At 41.3% G+C, this 17817-nt stretch overlaps 1 protein-coding gene and 1 long non-coding RNA gene across 3 annotated transcripts in view; one reads left to right on the top strand and one right to left on the bottom strand.

The window, feature by feature from the left end:
* LOC118763097 overlaps window positions 1-9043 on the bottom strand; it is a 33004-nt gene extending 23961 nt beyond the window's left edge. Inside the window, exon 1 of the long non-coding RNA XR_004998851.1 lies at window positions 9024-9043. This is a non-coding gene — a long non-coding RNA (uncharacterized LOC118763097). The remainder of the gene's footprint in view (window positions 1-9023) is intronic.
* LOC115210692 (kinetochore-associated protein 1) overlaps window positions 1-17411 on the top strand; it is a 115998-nt gene extending 98587 nt beyond the window's left edge. Inside the window, exons 54-62 of one of the 2 annotated variants that reach the window (XR_004998850.1) lie at window positions 1635-1753; window positions 3438-3573; window positions 4393-4497; window positions 7700-7811; window positions 11121-11181; window positions 12152-12275; window positions 13998-14084; window positions 16455-16849; window positions 16903-17411. Coding sequence is in view for 1 of the 2 variants with exons in the window: in XM_036502411.1 (XP_036358304.1) it covers window positions 1635-1753; window positions 3438-3573; window positions 4393-4497; window positions 7700-7811; window positions 11121-11181; window positions 12152-12275; window positions 13998-14084; window positions 16455-16589 (879 nt within the window). In the remaining variant the exon portion in view is untranslated. Of the gene's footprint in view, window positions 1-1634; window positions 1754-3437; window positions 3574-4392; window positions 4498-7699; window positions 7812-11120; window positions 11182-12151; window positions 12276-13997; window positions 14085-16454 lie in introns of both variants that reach the window. The other variant, XM_036502411.1, reaches the window with a different exon arrangement.
* The last annotated feature ends 406 nt before the right edge of the window (window positions 17412-17817 follow it).

The raw sequence follows: 17817 nt of genomic DNA, 5'->3' as shown, positions 1-17817 counted from the left end.
AAGAGCGTAACTCTTACTAAGTTAATAAAAAATTATAAACCTTAATTGTATTATAAACCTTATTTGTATTTTGTACAATGGGATTTGAAATACTGGTCTGCATATTTATTCTTAGTACATTTTTATCACTTAGCAGATATCAGCACTGATAAGCAACCAATTTGTTCACTGAAATTATAACCAAAGCCAGTTGCTTATTTAGGCTCAAAGGTTCAGGTACTTCTGGCTGATGGGACTGCATGTCAAAACACCAATGTATCAGGATCCATTGCACCAATGAGTGTGTGTTAACACATTATCGTCATAAAAGGGAGAAGTTACATTCCTGTGACATACACACCAGTTACCAGAATATTTACTTACAAATCTGCTGAAACATTAAGATAAACTTTCTTAATGAGAGCTTAGCAAATTAATGTAAAATATTTTATTAATGAGAGCTTTAAGCTCTTGCCAAATTTACATAAAGTTATCATAAATATTAATTAATGTAAAATCATAGCTTTAAACAATTTAAAACCGTTGCTCTCAAATTTGGACACAAGGCTAGCAATTTGAGGAAAGGGAGCTAAGTCAAACTCGGAATATAAAAACAAACGAAATGCTGCTAAGCATTTTGCACAGTGTGCTAATGCTTCTGCCAGCTTATTACTTTGAATTCCAATATCTTAAATCCTGGTTTTTCCCCGTCAATGGGAGTGGTCGGATCTACCCCACTCTTACAGCAACCGCTCTCACACCATCTTGCGCAGTTTTCGGCATCCTCTCTCCTCAAGTCAACTCTCCCAATCTCCTTTTCCACCTGTCCCCTCCACGTTTTCTTTGGTCAACCTCGCTTTTGCGGTTCGTTCACTTTAAACTCAAGTACTCTCCTCAGAACATGATCCACATCCTTCCTCAACACATCCATACCACCACACTCCATTCACCCTTGCCAGCTGTTCCACCGATTCCTCCAACCCCCAGCATCCCCAGCCCTTGGCCCTCTTTTTACCCAATAGTTTCACACCGCACATTGCTCTCTTGGTCCTTCTCAAAATTGCCCTTTCACTTTCCCTCAGACACCATGTCTCACCCCCATACAGCACTGCAGATCTCATGCAACTCCAATAAACCCTTCCTTTCATCTTCAAGGAGAACCTTTTCCCATATAATAACACTCCACATTCCCTGAACATCACCCAGCCAAGTCTTGCTCTTGCTGTCACAGCTGCTTCACATCTCCACTTACATCCACCCGATCTCCCAAATAACAAAACCCTCTCACCGTTTCCAATGTAAAACTGTTATAAATATATTTCATTGGCAATGTTATCAGGGAGCGAATTAGCAGAATCATTAGGGTCTCACTAAAATACGTCCTGATATTTCCTCTGTCCCTCTGCACTCTGAGTTCAAGTCCTGCTATGGTCAACTTTGCCTTTCATCTTTTTTGGGGGGAATCAATAAAATAAAGTACCAGTTGAATACTAAGGTCAATGTAATTGACTTTCTTCCATTCTCAACATTGCTGGCCTTATGCTGAAATTAGTAAAAGTTAATTGAAATCATATTAGATTTTTGAAATGACTGTGTTAATTAATTTGCTGCTGTTGTTTTTTTTTTTTTAATTCTTTTTTTTTCTCTTTGTGTAGCCTAAAAACTCAGTATCAATGTCAAGTGTGTGCCAACTTAAGGCCCTCCTCTGTATGTTTGACGTGGCATCAATAGAGGAAATTACCAAAACCACATCCATGACTCTTGAAGAGATCAGGTTTGTGCTATTACAATTCATAATTACTGCGTAATTAATCTCTTTCTGTGTTTTTCGTTAGCGTCTGTGTGTTTCCATAAAATGGAAAGAAACTAAAGTGGAATACTACAATAATGAACCTCGTTCATGTGAGAGAATGATGTTGAGGCTGAGAAATGTGATGCAGGGTGCCACTGCCGCAGAGCAGCAAATCTTGTCACTCATTGCTCAAAACCCTTGTACTCTTTCATTCTGTTGCTAGATTTTGTGGTGTTTTCTGTGGTGTTACATGAAGTTTTGGCTAAAGTTTTATGGACAGCTGCCTTTGTCGTATCTTAGGACAATGATCGTAATTTAACAACTGCTTTTTCATGCTTGCATGAGTTGGGCAGAGTTTATTGAAGCATATTTTATATGGCTGGATGCTCTTCCTGTTGCCAATCCTCATCTACTTCCAAGCAGTTTGTCTCCCACCACTTCTTGATAAACAGTGTTGGTGTGTTAACATCCCCATAACTTAGCAGTTTCACAAAAGATACTGATCGAATAAGTACAAGGCTTTCCACCAAAAAAAAAAAATGCAGGGGTAAATTTGCTCGACTAAAATTCTTCAAGGAAGTGCCCCAGCGTGGCCACAGTCTAATGACTGAAACAAATAAAAGATCAAAGAACGTCTGTAAAGGTGCAGAGCATCTGTTCAACACAACAACAAAGAGGATCAACAGATCTCCACTTCACTCGGACTGTGAGGTTAATTGCTTTAATTTTTTTTTTTTTAATCTGTTATCTTTTTATGTTTCAGTCAGACTAGATCCTTGCAAACCTTGAGAAAGTTCAGTCAAACAAATCAACTCCAGTCCTTAAAATTCTTTTTAAGCTTGGTATTTATTCTGTCTATTTTGCTGAACTGCTAAGTTACAGGGACATAACACATCAGCACTGGTTGTCAAGCAATGGTAGGGAACAGACAGACACAAAGGCACACACACACACATGTGTGCAATGGGCATTTTTTCAGTTTCTTATTTCTTTCTTGCCCACAAGGGGCTAAACACAGAGGGGACAAACAAGGACAGACAAAGGGATTAAGTCGATTACATCGACCCCAGTGCGTAACTGGTACTGATTTAATCGTCCCTGAAAGGATGAAAGGCAGATGAAATACTGCTAGGCATTTCACCCGGTGTGCTAATGTTTCTGCCAGCTCGCCACCTTATGTGTGCAATGGGCATTTTTCAAATTCTGTTTACTAAATTCACTCACAAGGCTTTGGTCAGCCCGAGACTAGAGTAGAAGACACTTTCCAAAGGTGCCACGCAGTGGGACTGAATCCGGAACCATGTGGTTGGAAAACAAGGCAGCGAGCTGGCAGAAACGTTAGCTTGCCGGGCAAAATGCTTAGTGGTAATTTCATCTGTCTTTACGTTCTGAGTTCAAATTCGCCGAGGTCAACTTAACCTTTCATCCTTTCAGGGTCGATAAATTAAGTACCGGTTGCATAGTGGGGGTGATCTAATTGACTAGCCCCCTCCCCAAAAATTTCGGGCCATGTGCCTAGAGAAGAAAAGAATGTGGTTGGGAAACAAGCTACTTACCACACAGCCACTCCTGTGCTTAATTATGTAACTGTTCTTGATTTATTCTTTCATTTATTAAGGTTTGTATTAAATTAATCCACTAATCTTCAAGTGTTCCTTTCCAACAGGAGATTAATTCAAAACCAGCTGTATATTGTCAACCTGGAGAAATTGAATATTGGCATGACTCCCAAGGGTTTTGAAGACTGCAACAAGGAAAAACTTGCTAAAAGCATTTGGAAGAATCAGAGCAATGGCAAAATGGTAAAATCATTTCAAAGAATATTTAAATTTGATAAGACTGTACAAGTCCTTTATTCTTTTACTTGTTTCAGTCATCTGACTGTGGCCATGCTGGAGCACTGCCTTTAGTCGGGCAAATCGACCCCAAGAATTAGTAGTAGACTTTGTAAGTCTACTACTAATTCTATCGGCCTCTTTTGCCGAACCACTAAGTTACGGGGACGTAAACACACCAGCATCGATTGTCAAGCAATGTTAGAGTGGGGACCAAACACACACACACACGCATATATATATATATTACGGACATCTTTCAGTTTCCATCTATCAAATCCACTCACAAGGCTTTGGTTGGCCCAAGGCTATAGTAGAAGACACTTGTCCAAGGTGCCATGCAGTGGGACTGAACCCGGAATCATGTGGTTGGTAAGCAAGCTACTTACCACACAGCCACTCCTGCACCAATCTCTTTTCACAGTGAAAATATTGTATAGAACATTTGAATTCTTCCTAATATTAACACAAGGTCAAGAATTTAAACCTTTTACAATCCTCAGTTTCATAACTGTGCGTGCTTTCTCCTATAGCTTCAGGCTGACCAAAGCCTTAGGAGTGGATTTGATAGATGGAAACTTAAAGAAGCCCATCATATATATATAAGTCCCAGGGTCAATTTTTTTTTTTACTGTAACCCTTTGAGGTGGTACCCCAGCATGGCTGCAATCTAATGACTGAAACAAGTAAAAGGAAAAAATACTAGATCAACTGTCAAATATAACCCTGTGTAACATAATTTACCTTTATGTCTGACCAAAGAATATTGTAACATTATTTTTACAGGCTCAGGAAGCGGCCATTATAGTTAGTTCCTTGTGCTTTGATTACAAAATTTACAGCTTTACTATGTGGGAAGCTATCCTTGCCAAAATGAAAAATCTAAATATGGTAAGTACTAGTCTTCATATATCTCCCTCTTTCTCTCTCTCTCTCTCTCTCTCTCTCTCTCTCTGTGAAATGGAAATGCTTATATGACATTGATGCTCATTTACAACTATCATATATCAGGACAAAGGTGCACACACACATGTGTACATACATACGTCTATATACATATATATTTATATACTTTAGGTATGGTAGATGAGTTCAGCAAAAATTTAGATTCAGATGAATATGGTTCTTACATCATCATCATCATCGTTTAACGTCTGTTTTCCATGCTAGCATGGGTTGAACCGGGGTCTGGGAAGCCAGAAGGCTGCACCAGGCTCCAGTCTGATCTGGCAAAGTTTCTACAGCTGGATGCCCTTCCTAACACCAACCACTCTGTGAGTGTAGTGGGTGCTTTTTACGTGCCAGGGTAGGCTGGCAACAACCACAATCGGCTGGTGCTTTTTACGTGCCACCGGCACGGAAGCCAGTAAAGGCAGTGCTGGCATCGGTCACGTTCAGATGGTGCCTTTTACATGCCACCAGCACAGAGATCACAACTACAATTTCCATTGATTTTGATGTTGATGTACTTGACTCAATAGGTCTCCTCAAGCACAGGGTCAAAACGGTGTTTCTTTACTTGCCACCTGCACAGGAGTCAGTCCAGCGGCACTGGCAATGACTGGTTGCCAGTCATCGAATTTGGTTCAATTTCAATTTCACCAACAGGTCTTCGCAAGCAGAGTTTAGTGTCCAATGAAGGGAGGTTGTCATGGGTGCCAGTCGTCGGATGTGACTCGATTTCGATTTCACTTGCCTCAACAGGTCTTCGCAAGCAGAGTTTATATATTTATATATATATGTATATATAAACACATGCAAACTCACATATACACACATGTATGTGACAGGCTTCTTTCAGTTTCCTTCTACCACATCCACTCGCAAGGCTTTGGTTGACCAAAGGTTAAAGCAGAAGATACTTGCCCAAGATGTCCTGCTGTAGGACTGAACCTGAAACCAGATGATCAGGAAGCAAACTTCTTACCACATGGCCTTCTCCCCAACCCCTACATTAACAAGAACACCAGAATAGCTTGCATTCCTATAATTCTTTACCAAGTTTAGAAGCATCTTCACAACATGATAACAGAACCATTAGCACACCAGGTAAAATGCTTAGCGCCGTTTCATCCGTCTTCACATTCTGAGTTCAAACTCCACCTTGGTCAACTTAGCCTTTCGTTCTTTCAGGGTCGATAAAATAAACTCCAGTTGGTTACTAGGGGTCATTGTAATTGAGTTACCCCTTCCCCAAAGTTGCTGGCACTGTGCCAAAATTTGAAGCCAATTTTTTAAACATGACATGTTTAAGACTTGGGCCTCATTGAGGCAGTGACAGGTAACAAAGACCCTTGACGATATACCATACCAGTGGCATGTAAAAACCACCCACTATACTCTCGGGGTGGTTGGTGCTAGGAAGGGCATTTAACTGTGGAAACATTATCAGATTGAAATGTGGTGCAACTCCCCAGCTTACCAGTTTTCAGTCAAACCATCCAACCCATGCCAGCATGGAAAGCAGACGTTAAATGATGATGATGATGACAGGCCAACCAAAGCTTTGTGAGATGGAAACTGAAAGAATCCCATTGTATGTACCATAAATCTTCGAGTATAATCCGCATTTTTTCCCCAAAATTTAACGGTCAAAATACCTAGTGCATACTATATACAAGGTTAAAAATGAAAAATATTTTCTAAGCAATGTCCAAGTCTCTATTTGCTGTCTGGCAATGTTTATTCACATGCATTTTGTGATGTCGGGCACCAAAATACCTTAAGCTAAGCCTGAAAGCAATGAAGTCATAAAAGAATCATCCATAACTTGCAGTAAGCAACATTTATTAAAATAAAAGTATTCAGAACACAGAATAACATGTAACAAAAACAATTTGCAAACATTTTTACATTCCCATATAACAGTTAAGAACATCACCATCATTGAATTATGCATGCACAGAAGTGTTTGTTCGACTAGGTGCTGCTGGCTTAATTACGCATGATTCAAGTTAGAGAAGGGGTGCATATTGTACACAAGGTTTAGGTTTTTCAGAGGTACAACCCCCTAAAAATCCCCTGCGGACTATACTCGTGGATTTATGGTATGTATACATGTGTATGTTTGTATGTACCTTTGTCTGGACATCGTGTGATGATTGTTAAATAAGAATCATCATTTTCCTCCAAGGAAGGTTATTCATTTCCAGTCTTCTGTGAAAAGCCTGTCAGGCCATGTGAAAATCTTACTTTGCTTGGCAACAAGTGAGGGTCTGCAAGAGAAGGGGCAGCCAGCCATAAAAATATTTGCCTCAACAAATTCCATTTGACCCATGCAAGCATGGACAAAATCATCATTATCATCGTCATCATCATTTAACTTCTGTTTTCCATGCTGGCATGGGTTGGATGGCTTGACAAGAGCTGGCCTGTCGGACGGCTGCATCAGACTCCAATTGTCTGGTTTCGGCATGGTTTCTACAGCTGGATGCTCTTCCTGATGCAACCACCTCACAGTGTACTGGATATTTTTTTACATGGCACCAGCATGGGTGCATTATACTTGGTACCAGCACAAGTGCTTTTTACGTGGTACCAGCATAGATGCTTTATATGTGGCACTGTGGGTGCTTGTTATGTGAAACCAGCACAGGTACTCTGTACGTGGTGCCAGCACAGGTGCTTTTTACATGACACTGGACATTAAATGTTGGCGATGACAATTGATCTGCAGCTTCCCCATACCCTGGGCTTTTTTTTTTTTTTTAATCATTCTGGGACCTGTGATATGGAAAAAAACTGATCTAATATATATTTCTTTACTACCCACAAAGGGCTAAACACAGAGGGGACAGACAAAGGGATTAAGTCAATTACATCGACCCCAGTGCATAACTGGTACTTAATTTATCGACCCCGAAAGGATGAAAGGCAAAGTCGACCTCGGCAGAATTTGAACTTGGAACGTAACAACAGACGAAATACGGCAACGCATTTCGCCCAGCGTGCTAATGCTTCTGCCAGCTCGCCGCTTTCTAACTGATCTAATATAGGCTTCATGAGGGAGATATTGGTAACCATTTCAATCAGACCAAGCAACCATGTAGAGGCCTGCTCTTCGTCTCATTTCTGTATTGTTGTTGTTTTGCAGATGAAAGAGCTTGAATATATTCTACTGCGTATTATTGAGATCCCATCACTTGATGTGCTACCATCGTTGCCTTCAGCCTGGCAAACCATCATTGTTTCCATTTTGAATAAATGTAAGTTTTGTTTTTATTCTTCTTTCCACATTTCTGCATCATCATCAACATCGTCGTCGTCATCATCATCGTTTAATGTCTGCTTTCCATGCTGGCAGGGGTTGGACAGCTTGACTGAGTGAGGACTGCTAAGTCAGGAGGCTGCACCAGGCTCCTATCTGATCTGGGAAGGTTTCTGCAGCTAGATGTCCTTCCTAACACCAACCACTCCAAGAGTGTAATGGGTGCTTGATTGCAGCTGGACAGTTGATTAAAACAAATTTAAATACAGAAAAATCCATAAATTCAACAAAGTGCGGTTGGTGTTAAGTTTTTCAAGCATTCAGCAGGTTCCAACCTGTCTTTTGAGGAAAGTCAACAGCTTCAGTTCAACCTAACTCAGAACCTTGCACTTACAAATATGATGGTTGTTGTCGTGTTTTTTTTTTCTCTCCTTCACTTGAATATTCTTTTATCTTTTTCTTGTTTCAATCATTATGCTGGAGCACTACCTAGAAGAATTTTTGGGGTCGAATGAATCAACTCCAGTACTTTTTCTATCAGTCTCTGTTTGCCAGACTGCTAAGTTACTGGGACATAAACACACCAACACCAGTTATCAGATAATAGTAGAGGACAAATACAGATACACACTGATGTGTGTGTGTATGATGGGCTTCTTTCAGTTTCCATCTACCGAATCCACTCACAAGACTTTGGTTAGCCCAAGGCTATACTAGAAGACAAATGCCAAGGTGCTGTGGTATGGGACTGAACCTAAAACCATGAGGATGTGAAGCAAGCTTTTTCCGCCCTGTTTTTCAGTAACCAGGCTGACTTGTCCAGAACTAACGTGGTTGGGAGCTTTTTCCCCAATCTCCACATATTCTATTTTGTTATGTATTTTCATTAGTTTCTAGTTGGAAGTTTTGGGTTTTTATCCACCCATAAAAAATTATTGATCTCACCTCTTGTGTCTTGTGCTTCTCAATCATTGCCGGGTTTGTTTTCTTTATCCACTTTGATTAGTCTCAGATTCGTCAGCTTTTGGTTATGTAATAGGGGTCTTCATCATATCCTCTTTCTGTTATCCCATTTTCACTTTTCATTACATTTCTTTCTCTCTATCTATCTTTCTCAAGAGCATCTCTGTTACTTCAGCTGATGTTGGTTTGCTTTCTTAAAGACAAGCAACAGTTGCATTTATTCCATCTCTTTGCATTCTGTAGAAACTCTGCCAGATCAAGACTGGAATCTGGTTCGCCAGTTCTCAGTCAAATCGTCCACCCCATGCTAGCATGGAAAGTGAATGTTAAATGATGATGATTTCAAATCCCATTGAGATCAGCTTTGCCTTTCATCCTTTCGGGGTCTTTTTTTTTTTTTGCATGTTTTCTAGTTATTTTAGTTAGTACCCTTTATTTTTTTTACTAAATTTTTATAGTTTTGTAGGTATTTTATAATAACTTTCCAGTTGCCTAACACCCTTACCTTCCTATTTTCGTAAATATATTCCTTCTGTGTTGAGTTTTGGGAGGTATATTCAAAATTTAATCATTACTTTTTGGTGGATTCACAATGTTATGAGGAGCAGGGTAGCATTGCTGGTTTTTGATAAGTTCTACAGGCATGGAAGTGCCATCAGCCAGGTTTACCTGAGATGTGTGCAGAGCAGCAAAACTGTTCTGCATGCTCTCATCCAGGCCCGAACATTGCTGGCTTGTGGGTTTATGTCAAACACCTGCTTATTTCTTTATTGCCCACTAGGGGCTAAACATAGAGGGGACAAACAAGGACATTAAGTCGATTACATCGACCCCAGTGCATAACTGGTACTTAATTTATCGACCCCGAAAGGATGAAAGGCAAAGTCGACCTCGCCGGAATTTGAACTCAGAACGTAGCGGCAGACGAAATACCGCAAAGCATTTCGCCTGGCGTTCTAATGTTTCTGCCAGCTCGCCGCCTTATGTCAAACACCTGCTGTCATGTGTAGGACAGATCCGCCTATTAGCTGAATCCATTATGAAGATCATCCTGCCTCCTCCCTTTCGTCAGAAAGTACAAGCAGCATTTTTCTAGTAGTCTTAGCAAAAGAGGTTGTGTGGTGGACCAGATTGAAAGGGCTGAAGTTAGATACTTTCCTACTTTCCCTCATCAACTTTTTCGGGTTTCACTTGAAAACGAAAGCAAGGGAAGTGCTGGCTCACAGCAATTTTGTCAAAAGGTGGGTAATTGTGGCAAGAATTAAAAAAAAAATTTAAATGTTCCTTCTCGAGCCATGCCAGGTTCATAAGAGCCGGTTTCCCAGTTTCATCTGCATAGAAATTCCCCACCTGGACAGGACACCAGTCCATCACAGCGTTACTCACTTTTGCCAGCTGAGTGGACTGGAGCAACGTGAAATGAAGTGTTTTGCTCAAGAACACAACACAATGCCCGGTCCAGGAATTGAAACCTCAACCTTACAGTCATGAGTTCAACACCCTAACCACTAAGCCACGCACCTCCACAAAAAAATGTTCCTTCGCGAGCCATGCCAGGATCATAAGGGCCATTTACCCAGTTTCAGTGGCGTAGAAATTCCCCAACTGGATGGGACACCAGTCCACCGCAGGATTACTCACTTTTGCCAGCCTAGCGAACTGGAGCAACGCGAAATGAAGTGTTTTGCTCAAGAACACAATGCATTCCTGGTCCAGGAATTGAAACCACAACCTTACGATCATGAGTTCAACACCCTAACCACTAAGCCATGTGCCTCCACAAAAAATGTTCCTTCGTGAGCCATGCCAGGCTCATAAGGGCCGGTTTCCCTGTCTCAGTGGCGTAGAAATACCCCAACTGGATGGGACGCCAGTCCTTTGCAGGATTGCTCATTTTTGCTAGCTGAGTGAACTGGAACAACGTGAAATGAGGTGTCTTGCTCAAGAACACAACGCATCACCCGGTCCAGGAATAGAAACCACAACCTTACGATCATGAGTTTAACACCCTAACCACTAAGCCACGCGCCTCCACTGTGTCAAGAATGCTCCAAGTGAAGAGGCCTACTTTAAGCATGCACCTGTAAATTGAAGGAAAATCATGTGGAGAGGACACTTGCCATAGTAGTCAGCATGACCCTGGTTTTGTGGGGGTTTCCAGAAACAGCCCTAGGAAGTCTCCCTCTTTTGGGGAATTATGCATTGTTAGAATTTATATTATCACTTTTTCTACTTTTTACACACTTCTTTATGTAACCCCATTTTGTCTTGTCCAGTTCTGCCCCCAACGTTTTTTGTGAACCCATAGTGGTAAATAAAGCATCATTATTATTATTATTTCCAGCCTCTGTTAATACTGATGAGGAACGAGATGAATGCCTACATGCTTTCAATCTAATTCAAAGGTTTGTGGGTTCCCAGCATTTTTAAAATTTATTTCTGATCGTGTGTGTTCATGATAAGACAACTACTTTCCTTTTCCTTATTGCAGTAAATAAGATATATTTGTTGGTACTTAGTTCATTCAAGTAGAATACCTTGCAGTGTATGGTCCAACGCTCTGCTCTCTAAGTTTAAATTTTTGCCGCAGTCACCATCGCCTCGCATGCCATCAGATTTGATATAGAAAATCAAAAGACGTGCCCACCCATGGTGATGGATTGGCAGATCCATAAAAATGTTGGACTGAATACCTTGTGGTATTTGTTCCAGATTTTGCATTCCTCATCATTATCATCATTTAACATCCTCTTTTCCATGCTTGCATGGGTCAAGTGGGATTTGTTGAGACAGATTTTCTACGGCTAGATGCTCCTCCTGTTGCCAAACCAAACAAGATATTTCCCACTGGCTAGGCAACTGGAAATGGACATTATCATTTGTATGACGACCCTATTCAGTTACAACCATCACGTAACGGTCAAGACATGGCTATACATACACGACAAGCTTCTTACAGTTTTCGTCTACCAGATTCACTCCCAAGGCATCTGTTGGCACAGGGCTATTATAGAATGCACTTGCACAAGGTGCTGTGCAGCTGGTACTGAACCTGAGGCCATGTGGTTTGGAATCAAACTTCTTACCACACAGGCATACTTGCATGTGTAAGTTCAAATCCTGCCATTGCCTACTTCACCCGGATCTATATCACCACTTGATTACCTTTGGTGGCATCCACCCTGTTTCAAGCATTTAGCCCAAGGGTCCAGTACTGAAGATTCCTTCCCTCCTTTCCAATGACCCCTTTAAAGGGTCATTGTTACTGCTTCCCACCTGACTAAAAACATAAAAAACACAAGCTTGCTTCTTTGTTTTTGTTTATTTGCTTTATGTTGTTCTTACGATATTTTCTTTTTCCCCCCTTATTTCTAGATGTCCTGATGTCCTGTCTTTGGACCTTGATCTACTTGCCAAGCATTTCCACCGTTTAGGGCTTCCTGTCTGCGCCATTTCTTGCCTCCTCATGTCGGCTGTCCTTAACAACAAATTACTTCAGGTATTTTGAGCTTTTTATCTTTTACTTGTTTCAGTCATTGGGCTGTGGCCATGCTGGGGCACCACCTTGATTGGGGTTTAGTTCAACAAATCAACTCTAGGACTTATTTTTTTAAAGCCTGGTGCTCACTCTGTCAACCTTTTTATGCTGGACTGCTAAGTTATAGGGGATGTAAACAAACCAAATCCAGTTGTCAAGTGTTGGTGATTGGTGGTAGAAAGATATACACACACACACACACACACACACAAACACGTCTTTTGCTTTCTGTCTATCAAATCCACTAAGAAGGCTTTGGTCAACCTGGGGCTATAGTATAAGACCCTTGCCCAAAGTGCCACTGAACCTTCCCAATTGTCTGTTTGGAAAGTGAGATTCTTACTGCACAGCCACACCTGCACTTTTCATTGTACGGACATCCATCTGGAAAAACTGTGACGAAACAAACAGCAAAGCAGGGTGCAGTCTTCTGCCTGGCTGGCTCCGGTCAAACTTTCCAACCCATGCCAGCATGGCAAGCAGATGTTAAATGATGATTGAATTTCCATATTGGCTAAATTTGCAGCACCATTCAACCTACCCAATAGTAGAAATCATCATCCTTGTTTAACGTCCACCTTCCATGCTAGCATGGGTGGGACAGTACCACCAGAGCCAGCCAGGCAGAAACCTGAACCAGACTTCTGTGACTGTTTTGGCAGAAATTTTACAGCTGGATGCCCTTCTTAACACCAACCGCTCAACAGTGGACTGAGTGCTTTTTTTGTGGCACAAGCACAGGTGAGGTCAGTTTTGGCAAGGTTTTTTTACAGCTGGATGCCCTTCCGAATGCCAATCACTTTATAGTGTGGACTGGGTGTTTTTAAGTGGCATTTAAAAATTATACATCACTCCTCAAAACATTCTCACCATCCTTTGCCTTTCTAACTGCAATATTTTACTACTGTAATTAAATGTAATCATCATCATCATCATTTTAACGTCCATCTTCCTACTGGCATAGGTTGGACAGTTAGGAGCTAGAAAGCCAAAGGACTGCACCAAGCTCCTCTCTTTTGGCATGGTTTTTACGGTTGGATGCCCTTTCTAATACAAACCGCTTTACACTGTGGACTGGTGCATTTTACATGGTACCAGCACTGCAGGGGCTGTTTTGACATGGATTTTACGTTTGGCTGCCCTTCCTAATGCCAACCACTTTACAGTGTGGACTACAAACTTTTTACAATGTACCAGCACCAGAGAGTCTGTTTTGGCATGGTTTTCATGGCTGGATGCTTTGGTATGGTGCATATTTCATCAGCTTTTCCCTGATAGCACTTATTCTCCTTTACAACAAAAAACCTGTTCTGGCCCATTTTCTCATACATTAGCCCTTCGTCTCTAAGCATAAAGTCATCTCCCTCCCTACTGTAGACCAATTCAGTCAAAGGGGGTCTTGGTCTTGCAGCTACTTGGTGACCTTACTAGTGCTGGTGCTATGGAGAAGCACCCAGTAAATGCTGTAAAGTGGCTGGCATTAGGAAGGGCACCCAACCATAGAAACCATTCCAAAGCTGACAAGAAGCACATCTCAGTCCTTAGACGCATTGGATACTGTCAAACTGTCCAGCTCATGCCAACATGGAACATCGATGTTAAATGATGACATTGTTTTATAATATTTCTCTCTCTTTTTTCCAAAGATTACTTCTAAGAATTATCATTTATTTTTTTCTTCAGAGCATTCTTTCTATTGGTGCCAAGAAGCTGTTCGATTCTTTCCTATTAACAAGAACCAAATGTATTGCTTCTGCCATTTCTTATGAGGTCAGTAAATGTTTCTCAGTTTGTTCGGTTTGTCTAACATCCCTTCTGAAAAAGCAGATCAGAACAGATGGAGGACGGATGGCATTAATACCCCTTCCTCACACTTACTCGCTCACTCTCTTGTCCCCTCTCTTTCAGTTGCTCCTTTTCTCTCTCTCTCCTTTTCACTTGTTCTCCTTCTCTCTCTCTCACTTGCTCTCCTTCTCTCTCTCTCACTTGCTCTCCTTTTCTCTCTCACTTGCTCTCATTTTCTCTCTCACTTGCTCTCCTTTTCTCTCTCATTTGCTCTCCTCTCACTCTCCCTCCCTCTTTCTCTCACTTGCTCTCCTCTCTCTCGCTCTCTTTCTCTGGTCAAATATGGTTTTTTCATGGCTACCTTTATATTGTCATTTTAAAAATAAACAGTCACATCATTGAAATCTCAAAGCTATGAAATAGCTTAATTAATATATAATTAATTTAAAATGGTGTAAATACATAAGCTTTACTCTGTTGTGTCTGGGGAGAGTCATTTTCTTTTTATGCCTTACGATGTAACACACTCACCAGTAAAATTACCACTTTTTTCTTATTTTTATTTTCCTAAAATTTTCATTGCATCTTGCAAACTTTTCAGTTGTCAAGACTATTGAAAAGGTTGCAAGACGCAACGAAAAATTTAGGAAAATAGAAATAAGAAAAAAGTGGAAAATAAAAATAAGAAAAAAGTGAGTGTGTTAAATTATAAGGCACAAAAGGAAAATGACTCTCCTCAGACACAACAGAATATGCTTCAACACATGAAATCATATAAAGAATCTTGCAAACCAATTCCGAAAACGAAACATAAGCTTTACATTTGACTGAATGCTAAATCATCATCATCGTTTAGCGTCCGCTTTCCATGCTAGCATGGGTTGGACGGTTCAACTGGGGTCTGGGAAGCCAGAAGGCTGCACCAGGCCCAGTTTGATCTGGCAATGTTTCTACGGCTGGATGCCCTTCCTAACGGCAACCACTCCATGAGTGTAGTGGGTGCTTTTTACATGCCACCGGCACAGGTACCAGACGAGTCTGGCAAACGGTCACGATCGGATGGTGCTTTTTATGTGCCACCGGCACAAGGGCCAGGTGAGGCTGGTAACGGCCTCGAACGGATGGTGCTTTTTACGTGCCACCGGCACAGGGGCCAGGCGAGGCTGGCAACAGCCACGAACGGATGGTGCTTGGCCGTTGCCAGCTAAAGAGTTCATATAATTTCTAGTGCTCAAATCCTTATGAGAGAGTCTCTCAAGGTGAATCTTACAGTATTTGGTGTTCAAAAGAAACCTCATCACCATCGTTGTCGTTTAACGTCTGCTTTCCATGCTGGCATGGGTTGGACAGCTTGACTGAGGTCTGATAGGCCAGGAGGGTGCACCAGGCTTCTATCTGATTTGGCAAGGTTTCTACAGCTGGATGCCCTTCCTAGCGCTAACCACTCCAAGAGTATTGTGGGTGATTTTTACATGCCACCAGCACAGGAGCTAGTCATGCGGTACTGGCATTGACCATACTCGAATGGTGCTTTTCATGTGCCAGTTAGATGGCACTGGCATTGACCATATTCAAATGATTTTTTTACATGATGCCGGCACGGGTGCCAGTCAGGCGGCACTGACATCGGTCATGTTAGAATGGTGCTTTTTACATGCCACCGGCACAGGTGCCAGTCAGGCGGCACTGGCATCAACCACGTTCAAATGTTACTTTTTACATGCCACCAGCACGGGTGCCAGTCAGGCGGCACTGACATCTGTTATGTTAGAATGGTGCCTTTTACATGTCACTGGCACAGGTGCCAGTCAGGCAACACTGACATCGGTCATGTTCGAATGGTGCTTTTTACATGCCACTGGCACGGGTGCCAGTCAGGCGGCACTGGCATCAACCACACTCAAATGATGCTTCTTACATTCCACTGGCACGAGTGCCAGTCAGGCGGGACTGACATTGACCATGCTCGGATGGTGCTTTTCATGTGCCACCAGCAGGGGTGCCAGTTAGACGGCACTGGCATCAATCACGTTCAAATGTTACTTTTTACATGCCACTGGCACGGGTGCCAGTCAGGTGGCACTGACATCGGTCATTTTTCAAATGATGCTTTTTATGCGCCACTGGCATTGACCATGCTCGAATGGTGCTTTTTATGTGCCACCAGCACAGGTGCCAGTCAGGCAGCACTGGCATCAGTCATGTTCAAATGATGCTTTTTACGTGCCACCGGAACAGGTGCCAGTCAGGTGGCGCTGGCATTGGCAGCCAGCACAAGATCAATACTTTTTACTCTTAATACTGCTTCTGTTGTTACTAATTATCTGTTTACCTTTTATTCTATCTTACTTTTAGGTCATGCTGTTGATTTTCCAGTTAATAATGGAAGAAAACTTGAGTCACATTGTGGAGAAGTCTCCTTATAAAGATGCCTATCATGAATACGTCCAACTGAATCAGAATGGTCTGGAGAATGGCATAAGTCATTGAAGGCTTTCTTGAGTGAAGTTTGTCTTGTCTCTCGTCTTTCAACAGGCGTTTGTATGTTTTGTTAGAACAAGTGTGTTGGTGTATGTGTAATGTATTTCCTATAAGAACAAGTTGAAGAAATTGGATCAAATTTGAACCAAGAATCTCTGGTTGGTGTGCATGTACTGATTATGTATATATGTGTGTGTATGTGTATATATGTCAGTATCTTTTGAACTGCTCAGTAGGGGGAACATAAACTAACCAGCACCAATTCTCAGGTGGTAATGGACTGAGGCACACACACACATGTGTATGTATGTGTGTGCCTCAGTCCATTACCATTAATATTGCTGTAATTAAGAGTTCCAAACAGTTCATCTTCAAGGTTTGTGATGTCAAGGGATGAGTGATGGGGAGAAAGTCTGAGAGAAGTATGTGCCTTCATATTTGTTTTGTATCCCCTGTCAATTATTCCAACAGAGAGAAATCAAATCTCTTATCTTTCCTTTCCCTTTTTCTTATCATCTCAACCCTGAAGAGTTTCTTTGAAACATCAGAAATTCCATTTTCTGAGGTAATATTATTTTACTTTTCCTATCTATGTGTGCATAAGCATGTGTGTGTGTGACCCTTTCCCCCTCCCCTTCTTTATATTCTCATTATTATATCTGCCTGTCAAATCTGATTCTTGTTTCTGTATCTGCTTGTCAGTCTCCCTTGAGCGGAATTGTTTAAAAACCTACTTTTCTCATTTTCCTTTGAAGAACTGTCAGAGTGAAAACTGGTTGGAAATCAATGTAAAAATATTTAATATATCTGAATAAAATATGAAATCTATTATTCTACTTTTCTTATTTTCTTTTGAAGAAACTCTCAGAGTGAAGACTGGTTGGAGAGCAATGTAAAAATATTTAATATATCTGAATAAAATATGAAATCTGTTATTTGTCTTTTAATTTATTTAAAAGTATTACAATTGATTTCATTTTACACTGCCTTTTCATCCTTTTGTGTGGTGGGGTGTGTTTGTGTGCATATTAATATTTAGGAGAAGCAACAGTGATTTGAGGGAGTCAATAGTTTCGTGTGTTGGCACCCTGTTGCTTCTGCTAAATATTAATAAAAATATTCATATACTAGGCGCAGGAGTGGCTGTGTGGTAAGTAGCTTGTTTACCAACCACATGGTTCTGGGTTCAGTCCCACTGTGTGGCACCTTGGGCAAGTGTCTTCTATAGCCTCGGGCC

This window comes from Octopus sinensis, linkage group LG4 (genome assembly GCF_006345805.1).
Source record: "Octopus sinensis linkage group LG4, ASM634580v1, whole genome shotgun sequence".
NCBI classification, from domain to species: domain Eukaryota; kingdom Metazoa; phylum Mollusca; class Cephalopoda; order Octopoda; family Octopodidae; genus Octopus; species Octopus sinensis.
This window is presented reverse-complemented; position numbering and strand designations above follow the sequence as displayed.